The sequence below is a fragment of the Mytilus galloprovincialis genome, chromosome 4 (genome assembly GCF_965363235.1).
Source record: "Mytilus galloprovincialis chromosome 4, xbMytGall1.hap1.1, whole genome shotgun sequence".
NCBI classification, from domain to species: Eukaryota; Metazoa; Mollusca; class Bivalvia; order Mytilida; family Mytilidae; genus Mytilus; species Mytilus galloprovincialis.
In genome coordinates, this window is record NC_134841.1 from 86140988 (window position 1) to 86162947 (window position 21960).

Sequence of the window (21960 nt, forward strand, 5' to 3'; positions counted from 1 at the left end):
GGCGGCGGCGGCGGCGGCGGCGGCGGCGGCGGCGGTGTTAGCTAACTTCTTAAAAGCTTTATATTTTAGAAGGTGGAAGACCTGGATGCTTCATACTTTGTGTATAGATGCCTCATGTTACGAAGTTTCCGTCAGTCACATGTCCAATGTCCTTGACCTCATTTTCATGGTTCAGTGACCACTTGAAAAAAAAGTTCAGATTTTTTGTAATGTTGAATTCTCTCTTATTATAAGTAATAGGATAACTATATTTGATATGTGCGTACCTTGCAAGGTCCTCATGTCTGTCAGACAGTTTTCACTTGACCTCGACCTCATTTCATGGATCAGTGAACAAGGTTAAGTTTTGGTGGTCAAGTCCGTATCTCAGATACTATAAGCAATAGGGCTTGTATATTCTGTGTATGGAAGGACTGTAAGGTGTACATGTCCAACTGGCAGGTGTCATCTGACCTTGACCTCATTTTCATGGTTCAGTGGTTATAGTTAAATTTTTGTGTTTTGGTCTGTTTTTTTCATACTATATGCAATAGGTCTACTGTATTTGTTGTATGGAATGATTGTAAGGTGTACATGTCTAGCGGGCAGATGTCATGTGACCTTGACCTCATTTTCATGGTTCAGTGGTTATAGTTAAATTTTTTTGTTTTGGTCTGTTTTTTTTCATACTATATGCAATAGGTCTACTATATTTGTTGTATGGAATGATTGTAAGGTGTACATGTCTAGCGGGCAGATGTCATGTGACCTTGACCTCATTTTCATGGTTCAGTGGTCAAAGTTAAGTTTTTGAGTTTTGGTCTATTTATCTAATACTATATGCCATAGGTCAACTATATTTGGTGTATGGAAATATTTTATGATCTTTATGTCAGTAGCGCAGGTTTCTTTTGACCATGACCTCATTTTCACGGTTCATTGCACAGTGTTAATTTTTTGTGTTTTGTTATATTTTTCTTAAACTATAAGTAATAGGTCAACTATATATATTGTATAGAAGCATTGTTAGCTGTACATGTCTGCCTGGCATGGTTCATCTGACCTTGACCTCATTTTCATGGTTCATTGGTCTTTGTTTAGTTATCTTGGTTAATGTTAAGTTTATGAGACAGTTGTAATAAAGCTTTATACTTAGGGCTATCAACATAATATCAATGATTAGTAAAGAAGGCGAGACATTTCAGCGTGTGCACTCTTGTTTCAAACTAGAAACTCCAATGATGATTGTGGCTAAGTTTGGCATAATTTGTCATAGTAGTTTCAGAAGAGAAGATTTTTGTAAAAGTTAACGATGAAGGACGAAGACGACGCCGTCCAACACTGATGCTGGACGCCAAGTGATGAGAAAAGCTCACTTGGCCCTTCGGGCCAGGTGAGCTTAAAATGAATCCACAGTATATTTGTTCTAACATCCATTTTGCTTGTAAGCATTCTGTAGATTTAAAAATGATTTGACTTCCTTTCATTGTTCTCTATTAATATTTTGTGAATCTTATTTGTCTATCAGCTTAGGACAGAATCTTTATCAAACATAATATGTATCAGTGTATAAAAATAATCATTGAACAGTTGTAAGCTGACCACATATACTTTATGATTTATTGTTCATTTCATTTGACTCAAATATTGAGTGAATGTTAATATGAAAATGCAAATCAAGTCTTGCAACAGTCAACCTACAGACCCATCAAACAGTTGTTGCAAATGACATTATTGTGTGAATAAAAAAAGTTTTTACATAATTGATTGAATAAGTTGGTTCAGGTGAAATTACTGTTCAGAGCTTAAATCCAGTAGTCAACATTTAGTTAAAACAATGATTAGTCTTTGCTTGTACAGCTTCTTATGTTATAGTGGAGGGGCATTAAGTACTCTTGTCTGTATGTTGGTATGTCCTTGTGAAAGTTAGTTTGCCGCAATCAAATGTTATGGAACTTTTACACAATGCTTATTACAACAAAACACAGATCAAGTTTGAATTTGGGTGGCATCACTTATACCTGTCTAGAGTTATGCCCCTTTTACAAATGGAAACATTGCTAAATTGTTTGTTTCTGTTCTCTAACTTGAATTTGTCTTAACCAGATATTATAAAACTTATTTACAATGCTTATTACATTTTTTACGACAAAAACTCAGTTCTGGTACAAATTTGGGTAGCATATTTATTACCATTCTTGAGCTTTGTCCCTTTATAACATTATATGCAAGTGGAGGTATCATCTGTGTCCCAGGTATACATTCTCTATTTATTTTGAACTGAAACAATCAGTTAAACAGAGTGGTTTAGAATACCTCAATAGAATAAATATCAATGGTTTTATGTAAATCCAAAATCCACAATGGCTGCTTTCAATGAATTTTTCTTTAATTTTAGGTAGATGTTTCAGGCTCTTTGACCTTGACAGGGACATTAGGAGGAAACAGTGTATCTTATAAGATGAAGATTGAAAGTACAAGATCTCCACACATAGATCTACCATTACATCGTGTGGCTGCAAAATACCAGATTAAAGAACTTGAAATTGAGGAAAGTATGTAAACACAATAATAAAAAACAATAGTGTAGTGTATATTCAGAAATTATTGCAAGGTATACAATATCAATGTGCAACTCTCTAATTATCCCAATGTAAAAAACTCACACTCTGATATCTGATACATATATAGATATAAGAAGATGTGGTCTGAGTGCCAATGAGACAAAAGAGGGATGAAAGATACCAGAGGGACAGTCAAACTCATAAATCGAAATTAAACTGATAATGCCATGGACAGCTCTCCATCCAATCACAATTTGTAAAAGAATCTAATTATAGATCAAAGTACCATCTTCAACACACAGCCTTGGATCACGCTGAACAGTAAGCTATAAAGGGCCCCAAAATGATTATTGTAAAATCATTCAAACGGAAAAACCAACAGTCTAATCTATATAAAAAACGAGAAAAGAGAAACACTTATGAACCACATCAACAAACGACAGAACATCAGATTTCTGACTTAGGACAGGTGCAAACAAATGCAGCAGGTTTTAAACATTTTTTACCAACCTTCACCCTTATCTGAAACAATAGTGTAGCATCACATGAAAGAAAGACACACTATAAGATATCAATTGAAATGGCTTAACTCAATGAAATGAAAAGACATATTAATACAAGTGAACATACACTAAACAAATACATTTGCCCATTTATTTTCAAATTTTATTTCATTCTTAAGCGGACAAGAAGCCGTAAAAACACATGGTGGTTACGTTTGATGCCAGATCGAAGCTTACTTATTTACTCATAGTATAGACACAAAGAAGATTTTATCACTTCACAGAATTTTCATTAAATGAAAATTTTATACATTGAAATAATGACTAAAATTCAATGCTTTGATTATTTTGTATTATGATATAGATCGATAACTGTAAATGTATGTTAAGCTTTGCAGAGGTTCATTAGTAGATTTACTGGCACAAATATCAGTGCACCTGGCGAGTCTTATCTCTTAATTACAGGTTCAGTAGTTTACTAAAAAGCCATTGTACAAGGCATTGAAATGCCTATGGTAGAGTCTTTTTATGCCATAATGTTCTATATAGTCTATTATTTTTATGCTCCCTCCAATCAACAGACTCAACATAAAGTGTCATCCATGTACCTCTATCTGCCCTTCATACATTATGCCAGCATTCTGAAATCCAACTTAAGTTGTCTAGACTTTTTTCTTTACTGTAGATATCAACTTTGTTTAACTACTGTTTTTATGCCCCATTTATGGGCATTATGTTTTCTGGTCTGTGCGTCCTTTCGTCTGTTCGTCTGTCCTGCTTCAGGTTAAAGTTGTTGGTCCAGGTAGTTTTTGATGAAGTTGAAGTCCAATCAACTTGAAACTTAGTAAACATGTTCCCTATGATATGATCTTTCTAATTTTAATGCCAAATTAGAGATTTTATCCCATTTTCACGGTCCAATGAATATAGAAAATGATACTGCAGATGGGGCATCCGTTTACTTGGGACACATTCTTGTTCTTTTAATTTTGTTCAGATTAATTGTTTAAAGTTTCAATATTTTTATTATTTTGTAACAATTTTTCTGTTTTGTATGTCTTTAAACTCTGCTTGATCGTGCCCATACAGACCTATTAGTAGAGCTAATTTAGAAATTTCAGGAAATACTGCACACAAAATTAACTTATTATTTTTATTTCTGTCACAATTTTGTTTTAATTTGCAATAATATGGAGTACTTATAATCTGGAAGTTCCTGTCATTAAGTTATTATTAATTATCTGTTAAATACTTACGTATCCACCTAGGTTTGCCCTACTACATTTTCCAATATAAAGTTTTGTTTCGCCCTACCCAACTACAGCATATTTTATCTTGTGGTGGAGATTAGAGAAACGAAGTTATCAATTATTACAAATCTTTCATTATTACAAATTAATATTCAGTGAGATAATTATACATTAAAAATGATTACATTTCTATATATTTTGTGTACCTTAAGTCATAACCATTTAATACTACATGTATATTGTAAGGCTGTATTTTACTAAGTTTGAAAATCTGATTTATGTATTCATATATATTGACTGAATTTATTTAAGGCGAAGTGTACGTAATTAAACTTCACAATGGATTTTTTTTTAAATTTCACATACGAATTCTGCTTGTAAAATTACACAAGAAAATGAAATAAAAAAAGGGGCTAACCGTTTTCGTTTTTGAGATACGAGCCGTTGAAATTAACTACACGATACACCAAAATTACAAAGGATATATAGGGAAAATCATCAAAATTAGCAGATATTTTTACGTTATCAAGATTTTCTATTTTGTTGGACAATGGATTTTTTTCTAAAATTGATATACGATTTAAAAATGAAAGACGAATCCATCGGTGCAAATAAAGTCCTTAGCAACCGTATTAGTTTTTACGCTACTCTCTGTTGAATTTTAGTTTTTTGGCCGGAACATTGAAATTATCTGGCGACGTCATTGTCTGTAGTAACGTCGCCACAACTTCTACGTCGAAACGTCCGAACAATGTCGTAGCAATGGCGTTCGTGTGTATTACCCATCTTCCTATGTATTACAAATGATCTAACGCTATAATTTGATAAGGAAATAAACTAACTAATTTTAAAGAATATTTCTGTCGCAAAAGAAAATGCAAGTTTGTAAATTACTTTACCGCAAATGAAAGAAATTTACCGTAGACTCTAATTTCATCTTTTCTATATTAGAGTGATTTCCGAACCTTTTCCAATGATGGCATGGATTGTTTAATTCTTTTATGAATCAAATGTCGAGTTTGAATTTGTCCCGGTTAACACAGTGCTGTCAGAATGAATGGATCGGCTTTAATGCTAAGAACGGGTATACACCTCGTTTTCAATCTTACTTCTGCATGTTTGTATTTAAAAAAGTAGACATATTTTCTGCATATTTTCATATTCGTCATTTCTACATGTTGTTAGTCTGAGGATTTGCACACAATATAGTCTACATCATAAACCTATTTCATTAGTCATGCTAACAAACATGCTAAAGACGCATCTCTGCCAAAACATTTTATTTTACAAAATTTCCAATCTCGATCACTTTCCCTTTTCTTTAACTAACTAAATGACAAAGAATGATGTAATGTTTGCTGAATGAAGTTTCAGTAACATAAGAAAATATTTGTTTGTCCCTTGCATTATTTGTTAAAAATCCACATTTAAGGATTTAAATTGATTGATTGATTGTTGGTAGCTTAACGTCCAGTGGCAAATATGTCATGCATGTTCAGGACGAGAACAAGTTAATAATAAATACAATAGGAAGTTTTGTTCATAACAGAGGCCATCCGGGATGATGGTCTGGGAAATTTGGAGTGCTACTAGAAAATGAGGTTATATTGGATAGGGAAAGACATTTTGCCGCGTGCAACATTCCACATATTCAACCCTTAAATTATAGTTGTTGCAATGGTTTTTAACGGGCATAGAGTGTGGCACTCTCTCTACACGAGGCATCGGAGTTAGCGTTCCCATTCTGACCGGACGTCACTGCGAGCTTAATAAATTCTGCACAGCCAAACGGACGCCCCTCTTCGGCAAATGTTTTACAGCCGGTCGGGAGAAGACCAAGCGACCATATTTCGTTTTCCAAGTCACCCTTGGGGTAACACGGATTTAAACAATAAGCATAATGCATACTATGTTTCTTCAACTATTTTAGTTCTTATACATCCGTGGCTTTAAAATGTTCTGCCTTTAGTGTCCCTTATCTAGGTTAATCCAGAAAAGCGCTTCATTTCATTTTATCTTCAGATTTTTTTAGACCGCAATGAGGTTAAAAAGAAGGACTCACTTATATATACATTTTTTTTTTAGAAAAGATCGGAGTATTTGGTATAACTAACAGTCGCAGATATTTCATACATGTATATTCAAAATGAAAACCTTACACCTCATATGATCCTTTTGAGATCGACGTACCTAGTCAGTGCAATAACGACCGTAACATACCCATGCAGTGTTATGAAATAACATTTGTGTAGGTGAATGCTTTAAATAGCGATGAATATAGAGTAATGCTTTAAATTAACTGGTGTAAAATTAATTATATAAGAATGCGACCTTATGAGAATTATCATGTTCGATGCTTTAAAAATTTACCTAATAAAGTGTTACAAGAATGTACTCAGTGTAATGCACGGAGATTATTCATACTGTATTGCTACACGGGTTTACCTAGCAAAGTGCCGTACGACTATAGCCTCTGCATAATGCAAACGCACGGTTTTCCTATATATATTTCATATAAAACAATAAGGAGATGTGGTATGACATCCAATGAGTCAACTACCCGCCACTGGTTAAATGAAGTCGATGTAAGCAATAACTATTAACAACCAAACTCTTTTCAACAATTAAAGGGACAAAAACATAATGTATAGGCCACAAAAACACCGATGTGAAAAATGCTAAAAAATTCCAACGAAAAAATCAACAGCCTAATTCATGAAAAAAATTGTTACGAAAAACAAATACCATGTTGTGAAGTAAAAGACTTGAACCAAAGTGAATAACAACCAGTAAACTATTAGTCCAATAATACAAATCTTTGGAGTTTGAAATGATTTATATTCAACGATTTTTATCGGATACATTTTTTTATTGGGGGTGGGGGGGGGGGGGGGGGGTGTTAATGTTGATAATATCAAAGGTAATATCCTATAAAAAAAAAAAAAACCCCGTTGAATGTAAATGATATGAAACTCCAAATTCTTACACTATTGGACAAGTAATTGGCAGATCCTTACCGGAGTTGGACCCCCTTTTTGGGCCGATCAATGCATTTGAATGGGGACATATAGTTGGAACCCCCCTTTGTCCTGGGTTGAGGTCCCCCTTTTTTAATTGCTGGGGCAGCTTGTCTGGCTAAACAGCCGTCGGACGTCAGAGTAATCTCGGGCCAGCTTGTCTGGCTAAACAGCCGTCGGACGTCAGAGTAATCTCGGACTGCCCAGCTTGTCTGGCTAAACAGCCGTCGGACGTCAGAGTATTCTCGGACTACTTGCAGTAGACTTCCGTTAAATTAAAAAAAAATCTTTAAAATGCTAGCGAAATTATTAAAAGTCTGAACTTATTTCACCTCTCATTCCACTAAACATTAAATTACAGTTACAAGTGCCACAAAACTTTCCTGGCCTCTTTTCTTTAACCGTAATGATATTTTCTACTCATTCATAATCTTGAATTGAGACCTATTAGGAATAACACGTTACTCAGTCAAAATTACATTTTTTCTCTAATTTGAAATGATGCTCACAGACACAATAAAAGAAAACAAATTTTGCTATCTCTTCGAAATTGGAATTTGAAAAAGAAGAAATGACGTGTTATATTTTAATCATACATGAATCATGTGTATTTGTACTTTCAATTTCAATTTGGTTCTAATTTTAGATTCAGTTTTCCCATAAATTTCGGACGGAATAGAAGACACCTGTTTATTTTCTGCACATGTATAAAAAGTTGAAAACTGGAAGTTGAATGACATAGTTTTTACTTATTCTAAGATAAATGTTTAGAGTGATCACTTTTTAGTTTACTATGAGAATATTTTTGGGGCCTAATTTGTTAACTTTCGTCTTTGTTCTTCCGACTTGTATAAGTGTTGCCTAGACTAGTGGTCAACTTATATTCTCTTGGTATCGTCTTATTTTCTAAATTGATATACATTTGTAAAACATATCCTAGAATTTTCATTTGCACAAAATACGAACATTTCAACGTTTTTTTAATCTAATAATTAATTTCACATGTCATTCATCAATTGTTCGGTAACCTAAAACTTTATGTTGAGTACTGTGTGTTTTTGTTCAAAACTACGGCTTTTAAAACGATATTGTTGGGTCAATTCAGGTTTAATTTTAATTAATTTGATATCAATAGAAGTAGAATCGTCACATGTTTATTTTTTTTTATAATTCTGTTGTGAGGCGTTTTTACAATCTGTTGATATCATAAGTTTTTACATGAAATGCCTTTCATGTCCAATTCGTCTTAAAAAAAAATCAACTAGTATTAAAGTCAGGCTGCACGAAACAATAGAATGTTTTGATTTCTTAATGGAGTAATTCAGATAATATCTCTTGATTAGGTTTTTTAAGACAGCACGGGCGTGCTTGTTGGATTTATGATAGACCGCACGAAGTATTTTCTCTTTCGTTTGTCCTTTCTTGGAGTAAGAGAGATAACTTGCGTAACTAACGTCGAACGTTATTAATCCCGTATTCCGCTAGGGGCGTGCAATTACGTACACTTCGCCTTAAGTAATATTTATTACTAATTATGCACTTTAGGTAACTCTTATGATGGGCAATCTGGAAAGGAAAAAGAAAAGATTATTTTATTCAGTCAAGCAGCAAACATAATTTCCAAATACACAGCATTTGTTGGTGTGGATCAAGATACTAAAGTACCTGTATCATTGATTAAGGAAGTTAACTATCACCAGAGTGCGTATATGGCTATGGGGCGTCCAATGGTGAGTTTTGTGGCATGGCAAGTAATTTTAATGATTTAAGAAACATTATATGGTAAATACTTGGGGGGGGGGGGGGGGGACTTTTTATTCGACCGCAATTTTTTTTTCTCCAAAGGTTGGGTTTGATTGTGGTAGTATTGGTCCGAACAGTTTAGGAGTTAGGGGCCAAAAAGGTCCATTAAACTTTGTTTGATTTCATCAAAAATTGAATTATTGGGGTTCTTTGAAATACTGAATCTAACCGTGTGTTTAGATTCTTAATTTTTGGTCCTGTTTTCAAAAAATTGGTCTACATTAAGGTCTAAAGGGTCCAAAATTAAACTTAGTTGATTTTAACAAACATTGAATTCTTGGGGTTCTTTGATATGCTGAATCTGAACATGTAATTCGAATTTTTGATTATGGGCCCAGTTTTCAAGTTGGTCAAAATCGGGGTCCAAAATTAAATTTTGTTTGATTTCAACAAATTGAATATGTATGATTCTTTGATATTCTGATTCTAACCATGTATTTAGATTTTTGATGTTTGGGCCGCGTTATCAAATTGGTCCACATTGAAGTCTAAAGGGTCCAAAATTGAACTTCATTTGATTTCATCAAAAATTGAATTCTTGTGGTTCTTTGGTGTGCTGATTCTAACCATGTATTTAGATTTTGGATATTGCACCATAAAAGGTAATTGTCCGATTTTAAATTTTTAAGTTCTTAGACCACATTTATTCTGTGTCAGAAACCTATGCTGTGTCAATTATTTAATCACAATCAACATTCAGAGCTACTTCAAGCTTAAATGTTGTGTCAATACTTGTTCCAACTGTTCAGGGTTCGACCTCTGGTGTTGTATAAAGCTGTGCCCTGCAGAGCATTTTACTTTATTATTTAGAGATACTGTGTGAATCTAAATTTTATATAATTAATTATTTTTCCATCTTTAACTGATAAGTGTTCATGGTTTGTGTTTCAATTAATAGTTACATACAGTCTTGGGTTATCTTTTTTTAGACATCACAAAGTATATTATACCTTTCATGGAATGATTTTTAATGTTGTAAATAAGCTTTTGAAGAAAAATGTTTTAAATTTTTTCACCTAGCAAATACAGTTAGTTTTTTGTCAATCAACATTAAACTTTTGCGCTGACAGCAGCAATCAGAGGAGAGACACATGGTTCTGTGGAATCCTTTGTAAAGTGTTTTAAGTTTTTTTTAAATGTATTCTTTCGACACTAACTTATTATTTCAAAGTCAAATAAGAAGTGAATACAGTATTGTGTGTAGAAAGTTAAAAACAAAATTATGCATTTTTTTATTGTATAATTTGTAAACATTACTGCTATTGAGTAGTTTAAAAAAAATGAATCAGTAATTTATGAAACAAAATATGCACAAAACCATTACTAACGAAGTACGTCTTTTAATACACAACAACACAGATGGATATTTTAGAGGACACCTCAACTTTTGTGGAGATTTTATGAAGGACAGCCACATTACAATTCTATAAGGACAGCTATATTACAATAGCATCTCAACATTGAAATTCATATTCACAAATCATGTTTTATTTTGTGGCTAAATCATGTCATTGAAATGTAATAATTTTTTCAGATGCAATGTTGTATGGCTGATATAGACGTCTGTTTAGACAGGGGTGCAATGCTTGATGTTCTAAAATGCAAATCAGGTAATGCAGTATAGTAACAGCTGTACTATAAATACTACATGCATTTGTTCTATCGTTATTTGTCTTTAAAATTAAAAAGATCATATCAAAGAGAACATTTGTACTAAGATTCAAGTTGATTAGACTTCAACTTCAACAAACACTACCTTGACCAAAAACTTAAACCTGAAGTGAGAAAGAAAGACGAACAGACGGATGGACCAAAGACCAGAGACACAGACTAGAAAAACATAATGCCCCTCTACTATCGTAGGTGGGGCTTTAAAAGAAAATTTCTTCAAGCGTGAATATTGTGTCTATTTTTGCCCAAACTGTTCAGGGTTGGACAATTGCGGTTGTATCCAGCTGCACTTGGCGAAGCAATTTATTCTATATTCTTAATATGTTTTGGATATTATTTTCTATTCATTATATTTTTGCACCCCATTATTTGGTATTCTTTATATTTAGACCATTTTTATGTCGTTTCTCTATTCTGTATATCCCATCCAGACCCTATTACATGGTAAGATTCTGGTCTCAAATTACAGGTTCATGTAATAGCTGCATATATAGACTGCCCTGGAACATTTTATTGACAAAAACAATCAGATTGTCTAAGCAGCACGCAATGACATGTTTATGTTTCAGTCAATATGTATTCCCAAAAGTAGTCATAATTCATATCTTATAAGAAATAATTATCATTCTATCTGTTTACTTTAACCAGTGGTTACTGATCTGATAAACAGGACTTTAGGTTTTTACAGGTTTTTATTAAGATTAAATTTGATGCTTGACCAAAGGCTATAAAGCAGTAAATGGAGGCAAAAAATTGTGTTTTGTGTGAACTATGGGCTGATATATTGTCGACAAGCATCTGATTTTGCCAAATATACTTAAATTTTGTCACTTTAAACTGACTTTCCATTTGCAACAATTAGTATTGCTACATACTAGAACTTTGGTTTGTTTGAGATGTGTATTTGGATTTAATTATGTTTATATAGTATAATGTGTTGCTTTTTGAAGTTATTACTTTTGAATTGAAGACTAAAAACATTTAAGAAATAATTCATGGGGGCTTGAATATATCGTGATTTTACCACGGGTTGGCCCTTTATGACAAATATTTTACCCCTGAGCGATAGCGAGGGGAAAAATATCGGCATAAAGGGACAACCCGTGGTAAAATCACGATATATTCAAGCCCCCATGAATTATTTCGATTCTGATAGGACACATACGGCAATTCTTTTGGATCGAAGCGCTCTAGGTGTAGGCAAATATTTGCCGTTCCCATAAATAAACGCACTAATAAACTAGCGTAAAAGAACGGAGCAAACTGCATTAGTGACATGCTTAAACTATTTAAAATAATGTATTTAGACAGTTTTGGATGAATTTGAATGATAATTTATTTATATGTCTTATATGATGTACAATAAAGGGCTTTTGCCACATTTTAGCATCATTTGTGTATGTTTCCTTGTGATGATTTTCGGATTCACAAGCGTGTATTTTCCCGTAAAATGCTTACATTCTAACGTCATTGTTCTATGACGTCGTGTATCTCATTCATAAAAAAGCATATGACGTGGGAGTACAATCGGAACAGCACTGGCAATATATTCATATTTTACCACGGGTGTGTACTCAAAGCGTTTGAAGGACGTCATGTTAGAATTTTTTATATATTTACAGCTGAACTTGAATCTGGTGCAAGTACATTTATGGCACGTGCAACAATGTATAAGAGTCGGCCATGGTGGAAAAGGTTTGTGGTAAGAAATGGACATTAACATTTGCTATTTAAATATTCATTTACTCTTTAGAAATAATCGTCCCTTTTTATTTGAAAAGTGACATTTGTCATTTAACTATCATTTTACCTCAATTGTCAGAATGATCATAGGTTATTTAGTATAATGTTTTTGTCCCTGCCAATCAATCAACATCATATCTGAAAAAAGAACACAATGTTAAAAAAATGCAAGTTGTTTTCTAATATCTTGATAACAATTATAGATTGGGAAAATTTTACTGTGCAAAAACACTTATATACTTGAGTTCCTATCTAATTGACATATGACTCTTAAAGCAGATAGTGCCTTCAATGACTGTATTTGACATCATGTAATTAACATCCTGTGTACATTTCACAAATTGCTGTCTTTGAAGGGGATCTCATTGGGGGGTTCCGATCCCGTATCCCGCTAACTGTTTTGTCAGATTCCCGTATCCCGCTTACACTATGTACGTAAGCAATTTTCATTTGTTTGTCATTTCCCGGGTCCCGCAAGACCTCATTTCCCGTTTTCACGACACAATAATTTGACTTTCACGTGTCACGCGTACAAAAAAATCGGCAATCCCGTGTCACGCTTAGACCCCAATGAGACCCACTTTGAACCCAAAGGATTTGTTATATATTTTCAGAATTTGTTTCTGTATTTCTTTTCATAAATATTTTATGTTTGTATTTCAGCCAAGTTTGTCTAGTTTTTCTTGGCCGAGCTTCTTAAAAAAGAGTAAGTACTAGAATGAATGGGTGTCAACTCATCATATATTGGACGGAGCTACTCAGTATTTTAAATGCTGTCATCAGGGGGACATATTATGTATACTTTTGTCCACATGCAATAAAAGATTTGAGAATGGTTGGATCAATCAGTAAAACCATCTCACCCTTAATATGCATGAAATATTTGCCACTAGATGTTAAGCAAGCAACAATCAATCAATTATATCTATAAAATGAAGAAGTCAAGTACGTGTATAAAAATTGTATGTAGTCCTTGCTGTTGGTTCAAAAGAATATGTAAGAACAAAACTACAAAAGTTATATGGTGCATTTCAAATATGAGAGAATAACACAATAACTGGAATGACAGTTTTAGATAACGTTATAGTGTTCATAATCCACATTTAAATTATAATGCATTGTCATTGTGATAAAATGATAAAGCAATTGTTAAATATAGGAAAAATCATACCATTCACAAATATTGAAAAATTCATCAATGACAAATACCAGAACTTTGTATAGAATGTTTGAGTCAAATATTGTTTTTTTGGGTATAGAGAACAAAAAATTCAATAAAAACCTTAATGTCACCGGCTTGATAACCAACATATATATATGTTATGCATTGATCTTCAAAAATCAAAAATCAAGTTCAACTGCAAAGGGAGAAAACTTCAATTTACTGTGGATTCATTTATTTTCATGGGTACCAATGTTCGTGGATTGAGGTAAACTTGCATTATCCTGGATATTTGATTTCCTGGATTTCAAAAAAAGTCTGCATATAACCAAAAGCAAATTTATAATTCGTTGAACATTAAAATTACTTGTAATCTTGTTCCCACAAAATCCACGATAAATTGGATTCCAAAGAATAATAATGAATCCGCAGTATTAAATGTTCACTTTGAAAATTACCCTTTAGTTCTCACATGTTCTTTGATTGATAAAGGATATGAATGATGCATTGTACAAAGTACTAAGAAATTCTAGTATTGGTTCTGTTTATACTTGAAGAGGCTACTGAAGAACAAGCATCAGTACATATTGAAGACGAACAAGAAGGGCAAGAGACAGAGGATGAGGATGACTCATGTACAGATTTTTCGTCATCAAATCAGTTGACAGGAGATAAATTAATGGACCTTGTATCACAACAAAATTTTGACAGATCCTGGGCTCCAACTCAAAGATTGGCTACCATAATAAACACTACAGAAACAAATTTGAAGGCAAAATACAAGGTAACATTTTCATGTTTTGTTACAAGAGTTATTAACAGAAGAAAAGATAACAGATCTATCAATTGAGAAAGACAATAAGAAAACAGTATTTTAAGATATAAAGAATCCACTGTATTCACTTTATTCTAGTTGTTTATCTCTGCTGTGTAAAGGTTAGACTTAGAGATTTGGGTTAACATTGTAAATATTGAATAAATGTGTTCCTTTTGTGGTATATAAATATTTCTACATATAAGGAAGTCTGTCAAACAATGAGTGGGGATGTGGTTGTATTCACTTGCTGTTTGCCATATTTGTGTTTCTTTTGTCGTTTTGGCATAATCAGGCTTTTATTGTTAGCTCACCTGACCTGAAAGGTCAAGTGAGCTATTCTCATCACTTGGCGTTTGTAATTGTTAACTTTTACAAAAAATCTTCTCCTCTGAAACTACTGGGCAAAATTAAACCAAACTTGGCAAGAATCATCATTGGGGTATTTAGTTTAAAAAATGTGTCCGGTGACCATGCCAACTAACCAAGATGGCTGTCATGGCTAAAAATAGAATATATGGGGTAAAATGTAGATTTTGGCTTATACCTCTGATACCAAAGCATTTAGAGCAAATCTGACAGTGGTAAAACTGTTTATCAGGTTAAGATCTATCTGCCCTGAAATTTTCAGATGAATCAGAGAACCCGCTGTTGGGTTACTGCCCCTAAATTGGAAATTTTAAGGAAATTTTGCTGTTTTTGGTTATTATCTTGAACATTATTATAGATAGAGATAAACTGTACACAGCATTAATGTTTAGCAAAGTAAGATCTACAAAACCTTCTCCTCTGAATCTTCTAGTACAAATTGAACCAAACTTGTCCACCATCATCATTAGTACATCTAGCTTCACAAATGTGTCTGGTGACCCCGCCAACCAACAAAGATGGCCATCATTTCTAAAAATAGAACATAGGGGTAAAATGTAGATTTTGGCTTATATCTCTGAAACTAAAGCATTTAGAGCAAATCTAACATGGTTTAAAAAATTTTATCAAGTCAAAATCTGTCTGCCCTGAAATTTTCAGACCAATCAGGCAACTTGTTGGTGGGTTGCTGCCCCTGAATTGGTTATTTTAAGAAAATTTTGCAGCTATTGGTTATTATCTGGAATACTATTATAGATAAAGATAAACTGTAAACAGCAATATTGTTCACCAAAGTAAGAACTACAAATAAGTCAACATGACCAAAATGGTCAGTTGACTCCTTAAGGAGTTATTGCCCTTTATAGTCAATTTTCAACAATTTTCATTAATTTGGTAAATTTTTGTAAATTTTTACAAAATATTTTGCTCTGTAACAAAAGGGACAAGTTTATTATAGATAGAAAATTGTAAGTAGCAAGAATGTTCAGTAAAGTAAGATCTACTAACACATCGCTATCACCAAAACATAATTTTGTCATGAATCCATCTGTGTCCTTTGTTTAATATGCACATAGACCAAGGTGAGCGACACAGGCTCTTAAGAGCCTCTAGTTTATGTTCAACTTAAGACATCAGTTCAAATGAAGATTTTTACAGATAGTTTGTGTAGTATCCCCCCAATGTAAAAGCAACAGTATAAAAGAGCAAAACGAAAATAAGGCAAATGTTTTTTGATTTTTCAAATTTTGCTGAAGTCCCAAATGTAATAAATTTCACATTAAGTCATAATTGTCATTGCAGTTCTCGCATATTCTTTATATTTTACGTTTTTGTTATAACAACGATTAATTTCACAGTTTTGTCCTTGATCACAAATCACATAAATACATACTGCCAATAATGTGTGTGTTTAGTAGGTAACCAGTTGAGTAATTGTCCTTTATAGTCAATTTTTAACAATTTTCTAAAATTTGTAAATTTTTGTAAATTTTTACAAAATATTTTCAACTGTCACTTCTTGGCCAAGTTCATTATAGATAGAGATAATTGTAAGCAGCAAGAATGTTCAGTAAAGTAAGATCTACAAACACATCACCAACACCCAAACAAATTTTTTTGACATGAATCCATCTGTGTCCTTTGTTAAAATGCACATAGACCAAGTTGAGCGACACAGGCTCTTCAGAGCCTCTAGTTTATGCCTCGCAACTAAAAGTTGGAGGGCATATTATTTTACCCCTGTGAGTCCGACTGATTGTCTGTTCCATTATGGGTATATAGTTATTCCAAATAACTCCTACAGTTTCAACCAGAGAAGTTTTCACTTTGCTGACTGTTTGTACATATATTAAAGGTGTGTGTGGTCAGGGTTTCTATTTTTATGCAGTTAAGCTGCATTATGCGAGCACCCTAGATTTGTGTTCTACCCAATAAATCCTGAAATACTTGCCATTGTTATTATCTAGCTTGTTACTATGTTATATATAACTAATTGAACACTTTTTTAATACTTTTTATTATGAATTACAAAAAAAATGACCAGAAAAACCTTAAATGATCGTCGATTTATCCAAAAGTTTTAAAGTTACACATAGGAAGTAGTGCTTATTAAGAATCCTTGTGTAGTTCATTATGACTTGTGCTTTTAGCTAAGATGTCAAAGAACAATTGTATGAAATATTTAATCGCCGAAAATCTCTTAAGACAAGCAGTTTAGATTTCCCAAATGACAAAAGTCGTAGGAATATTGTTTGTCATCAATACGTAGTACAACTACGTCAGTAGTCTATTATATAATAAGTTCAACTGTTCATGCTGTTGGCGGCAATTTCAAATTAGAAAAAGAAATTTTCGTAGCTTTTCAATTTGGAGGCAGGTGTGCAAATTAGCGGTGGTCCAAGGTCCGCGACCTTCCACTTTTGCAAGCGGAATTTCGACTAAGATAGTTGGTTTCTAGCTACGCCCGACGTAGTCGCTTTACATTTGAAAGAAAATAAGAAATTACTTTGCAAACCTTTTCACCATGTTCACCAAAGTCTCCAATTAAACGAGCTAAAAACTTATTTTTATCATTATTATTCGTGACGGTGATGTTCATTTTGTTCAACCGCTAGCTTTATACAGAAAATCGCCGACAAATATTGTATAAATTCGAGTAAAATCGTATCTGATTGACAAAAACAACATTGTAAACACATAACAATGGCGGCCGTGAAGACAAAATTTTACAAAATCGGATACGATTCCGGAAGCGGATAAGGGTAATTCCGGGTTTGACGATCATTTACAAAATAAATCCAAGCAGGTGAAAAAATACATCTATGCATGGTAAATGAATATAAACATTAGTATTGTAAACCAAAAGATATATGTAAAAGAAAGAAAAAGCAGAAAAATATTTTATTCAGAAACTAAAAATTACTTTTTGATAAATTTTAATTTAAAAATCCAATACAACGTGACAGCTGGGAACAGTATATCTAACAATATACATGTTCATGGTCACAGTCTAAATTTTCTTTATAAATGATAAATGATGATAATGCATGTGAGATGCTTTAAAGTGTAAACATATTACTGCAATTTCGAGGGGTTATTTGTTTTTTTCTCAATTTTGAAGGGTCAATTAAAGTAGCTGAAAGTTTCATTCTTTATTTTCACAAATAATGCAACTATATTATATATACCTTAATGTAAGTAAATCATATGATATATAGGTGGCATTCTTTGGGCCACTCTACCCCCTCCTGTTTGATAACTTGGAAACGGTCGAGCTCCCCACCCCTAAACCATATGAGGGGCAGATCCAGGATTTTAGGTTAGGAGGGGTGCAAACTTAAATTTTCGCCGAGCAGAGCGAGGCTAAAAAAAAATTGAGGTAAAATTATCGGAATATTCTTTATTAAGCTGAGAACAACCCATGCTTTGCAAATTTAAGGGGTGCAAGCCCGCAACCCTCCCCCGTCTGAATCCGCCCCTGCATATATTCAAGTATAGGACAATATAATAAATAAAAAATGAAATATGGGGGAGTCCCTGGAGTTACCCCACCCCCTCTTGTTTGAGAACTTGGAAACGGTCGAGATCCACACCCCTTAACCATATATATTCATGTTTGTGACAATATGAAAAATCAAATGAAATATAGGAAGAGTCGCTAGGGGTCACCCCACCCCTCCTGTTTTAGAATTTAAGAATGGTCGAGATCCCCATCCCTAAACCATATATATTAATGTATGGGACAATATAACAAATCAGATGAAAGATAGGGGAGTCCCTGAGGTCACTGTTCACCCTCCTGTTTGAGAACTTGGAAATGGTCAAGATCCTTACCCCTAAACCATATATACTCATGTATGGGACAATATGACAAATCAAATGAAATATAAGGGAAGTCCCTGTGGTCATCCCAACCCTCCTGTTTAAGAACTTGGAAACGGTCAAGATCCCCACACCAAAACAATATATATTCATGTATGGATCAATATAACTAATTAAATGAAATATAGGGGGAGTCCCTTGGGTCACCCTACCCTTCCTGTTTGAGAACTTGGAAACCAATGAGATCCCCACCCCTAAACCATATATATTCATGTATATATATGGGACAATATAACAAATAAAATGAAATGTAGGGGAAGTCCCTAGGGTCACCCTACCCCAAGTGGCGGATCCAGAAATTTTCATAAGTGGGGCCCACTGACTGACCTAAGAGGGGCCCGCTCCAGTCACGCTTCAGTGATTCCCTATATAAGCAACCAAATTTTTTCCCTAAAAGGGGGGGGCCAGGCCCCTGCCCCCTAAATCCTCTGCCTACCCCTACCTGTTTGAGAACTTAAAAACCGTTGAGATCCCCACCCCTAAATTATATATATTCATATGTATGGGACAAAATAACAAATCATTTACATTTACTATGGGCAAGTCAGTCAGACCTCATCTTTGATCCCTGTTGTAGTGAACATTTGTCTGATTCGTGTCTCTTAACTTTTGTACTATAGAACACAAACTCAGTTTTCTTTCCAGGGAAACCAGTCTATTCATACTATTACATGTTCATACTAAGTCAAATTGAACTTCTAGCAGTCAAATAAAACCAAGGTTAACTACCAAGTAGAACAACTGCAATCATTGGGAACTTGTACCACTGCAGACACACTATAAAAAATATACATTGATACATGGATTGCTTTTGAAACCTTGATAACATATAAATTATTTGCCTTAATAAATAAATCATTAGATAAACATGAATGTACTATATATGAATGTTTAATGTTGAGGCAACATTGCCACAGTTTTCATAATGACGGTTGCCTTGGTTTTTGGTTAACTGCCTTCAGCGCTTACAGCGCTTTGATCATTAATATTTGCCCTTTTGGGAGATAGCTGAACTTTGTCCTTTTTGGAGTATAAACTAGCATAAGAGGTGCATAGTGTTTCTGGGTAATTTTTCCTACAGTGAACCATAAACCTATGTGCTCCCATGCTTAACTTCATGTATTTTAAAAAGACACTTTGCATCTGCAGGGAAATCATTTGTGTCTTCCTGACACAATAATATCTCAAAGAAAATCTCAAATTGACTATAATAATACATTTACTTCAGAGTAGAGTGCAAGGGTACACTATGTCTAGTTCTCCTTTGCATAGTTGGCGGTGTCATATGTACTGCTAACAATAACAAATTTAAAACACACCTGAAAAACAAACATAATTGAAAACTCTGTTTTATCAACTTCTTTTGATGTGAAAAAATGGTATTTGTGATATTCATCATGCTCACAGAATAACTAAAGTTCAATCTTTAATTTTTTTAAGGAAAGTGACTTTTAGGATATTAAAAGTGTAACTTGACCATTTAAAATGGCCACAGTTCCTGTGTATGAAAATAAAAAAGTAGAGGATTAAATTATTGTCTGACAAAAAGAATGTTTATTTTAGGACATAGGCATTTTATGTATACTTCAACAACTTTTTGATTATAATGTGAGAATTACAAAACCAATTTGACTTTCTTTTTAAATAATTGAAAACTACTGGTACCTATGTTTTGAATTTGACTTTGACTGTTTGTTGAACACCAACAAGTAAAAATGTCTTATAAATCTTTATCTTTTAATAAGTTATCTGAGCTAACATTTTATATATATATCTCAGGTATTTATATACTTTTAGGGAAGTGTTTGGTGTACAGCAATAGTGATCATTTACCTGGAGACCAATTACAGTCATTGTAAAGCAGAATGGGGTATGATTTGTGACAAGGCAACTCAATGGCTTACATCTCAAGACAAGGATGGGAAAACTGTTGAGGACATTTTACAGGAAGTCAAAGAATCTGACATTGTCAAAATAATGTAAAATATAAATACAATAAAGTTAAACCTGTCTTAATGTAACTTTTTTGGGACTGAAGATGTTATATCTAAACTGGACCAATGTTTGGTTAAAATAAAATAGGATAATAGTTTGTCTTTTTCACTTATTTTCTTTTTTCATGGATTTTTCTTGAAATATTTTCTACTCATCTTTGGTATGGATATTCTTCTTTATAAAAGACATATGCAGTGATAAAGTAAAGAAATAATTTGAAATAATGTATTTACCTCCCTCATGCATAGCTTTGATTTCTTTTTCAGAGTTTAGCTATACTTGGGAACTTTTCTTTTTTATCAGTTGTTCCTCAATTGCATTTAGTTATGGATTTACAAATAATTTTACCTGAAGAATCACTGAATATACATTATATGTCAAAAATGTCATTTGATTTTGATTTGTCCATTTTTGTCGAGCCTTCAACTTTAGTCAAAAAAGCAAGACATAGCGATCCTACATTCCGTTGGCATTGTCGTTGGCGGCGTCAACAAATATTCACTCTGTGGTTAAAGTTTTTGAAATTGTTTAATTGTATTAGTTTAAAGTGTAATATACCTTTGTGACTCAGTGCCATTTAATGCTTTGTAAATGCAATTTAGTGCTTTCAGTCTTTCATTTATAAAATAGTAAAAAATATATATCTTGTAGCATTGTATTTTATATGAAGTATTTATGTATCTTTCTTGGGATTCAATTAATGGTTTATTACATTTATAACACATATTTTTTTGCTGATGTGTACACGGTGGGGAATGTGTGCTTTCTATTATTTCCCCTTACACTCTTATTTGACTTGTTTGTAAATTTCTAAAGAAATATTTTTCAATCAGTCAAGATATCTCTGTGTTTTTACTGCTTATTCAGAAATTTTCACTGTTAATTTTAAAAGCAGTTGTTTTGTCCTAAGAAAAATAGTTGATAAGTTAATAAGTCAACATGAACTTACTTGTATTTTATTAGTTATAATATGTAAAAAACACATGCTTTAAAATACTGCTCAAGAAAACTAAGCTAAGAACCCATAATCCCAACGAGAACCAGAGAGACTGCTTTAAATGAATGCATCTTCATTTTTAGCTCACCTAGCCCGAAGGGCCAAGTGAGCTTTCTCATCACTTTACATCTGTCGTCCATTGTCAGTGTCGTCCGACGTCATTAACTTAAAAAAAAAAAACTTCTCCTCTGAAACTACTGGGCCAAATTTC

The 21960-nt window shown here is 33.3% G+C and overlaps 1 protein-coding gene across 3 annotated transcripts in view; it reads left to right on the forward strand.

Annotated features, from left to right (window-relative positions):
• The window catches only part of LOC143073247 (von Willebrand factor A domain-containing protein 5A-like), a 41095-nt gene extending 20327 nt beyond the window's left edge, over positions 1 to 20768 (forward strand). For all 3 annotated transcript variants that reach the window (XM_076248652.1, XM_076248650.1, XM_076248651.1), the window contains exons 13-19: positions 2378 to 2534; positions 8859 to 9043; positions 10651 to 10726; positions 12410 to 12489; positions 13194 to 13236; positions 14250 to 14476; positions 20555 to 20768. In XM_076248652.1, the coding sequence (XP_076104767.1) occupies positions 2378 to 2534; positions 8859 to 9043; positions 10651 to 10726; positions 12410 to 12489; positions 13194 to 13236; positions 14250 to 14476; positions 20555 to 20740 (954 nt within the window). In that variant the 3' untranslated portion in view covers positions 20741 to 20768. The remainder of the gene's footprint in view (positions 1 to 2377; positions 2535 to 8858; positions 9044 to 10650; positions 10727 to 12409; positions 12490 to 13193; positions 13237 to 14249; positions 14477 to 20554) is intronic.
• The last annotated feature ends 1192 nt before the right edge of the window (positions 20769 to 21960 follow it).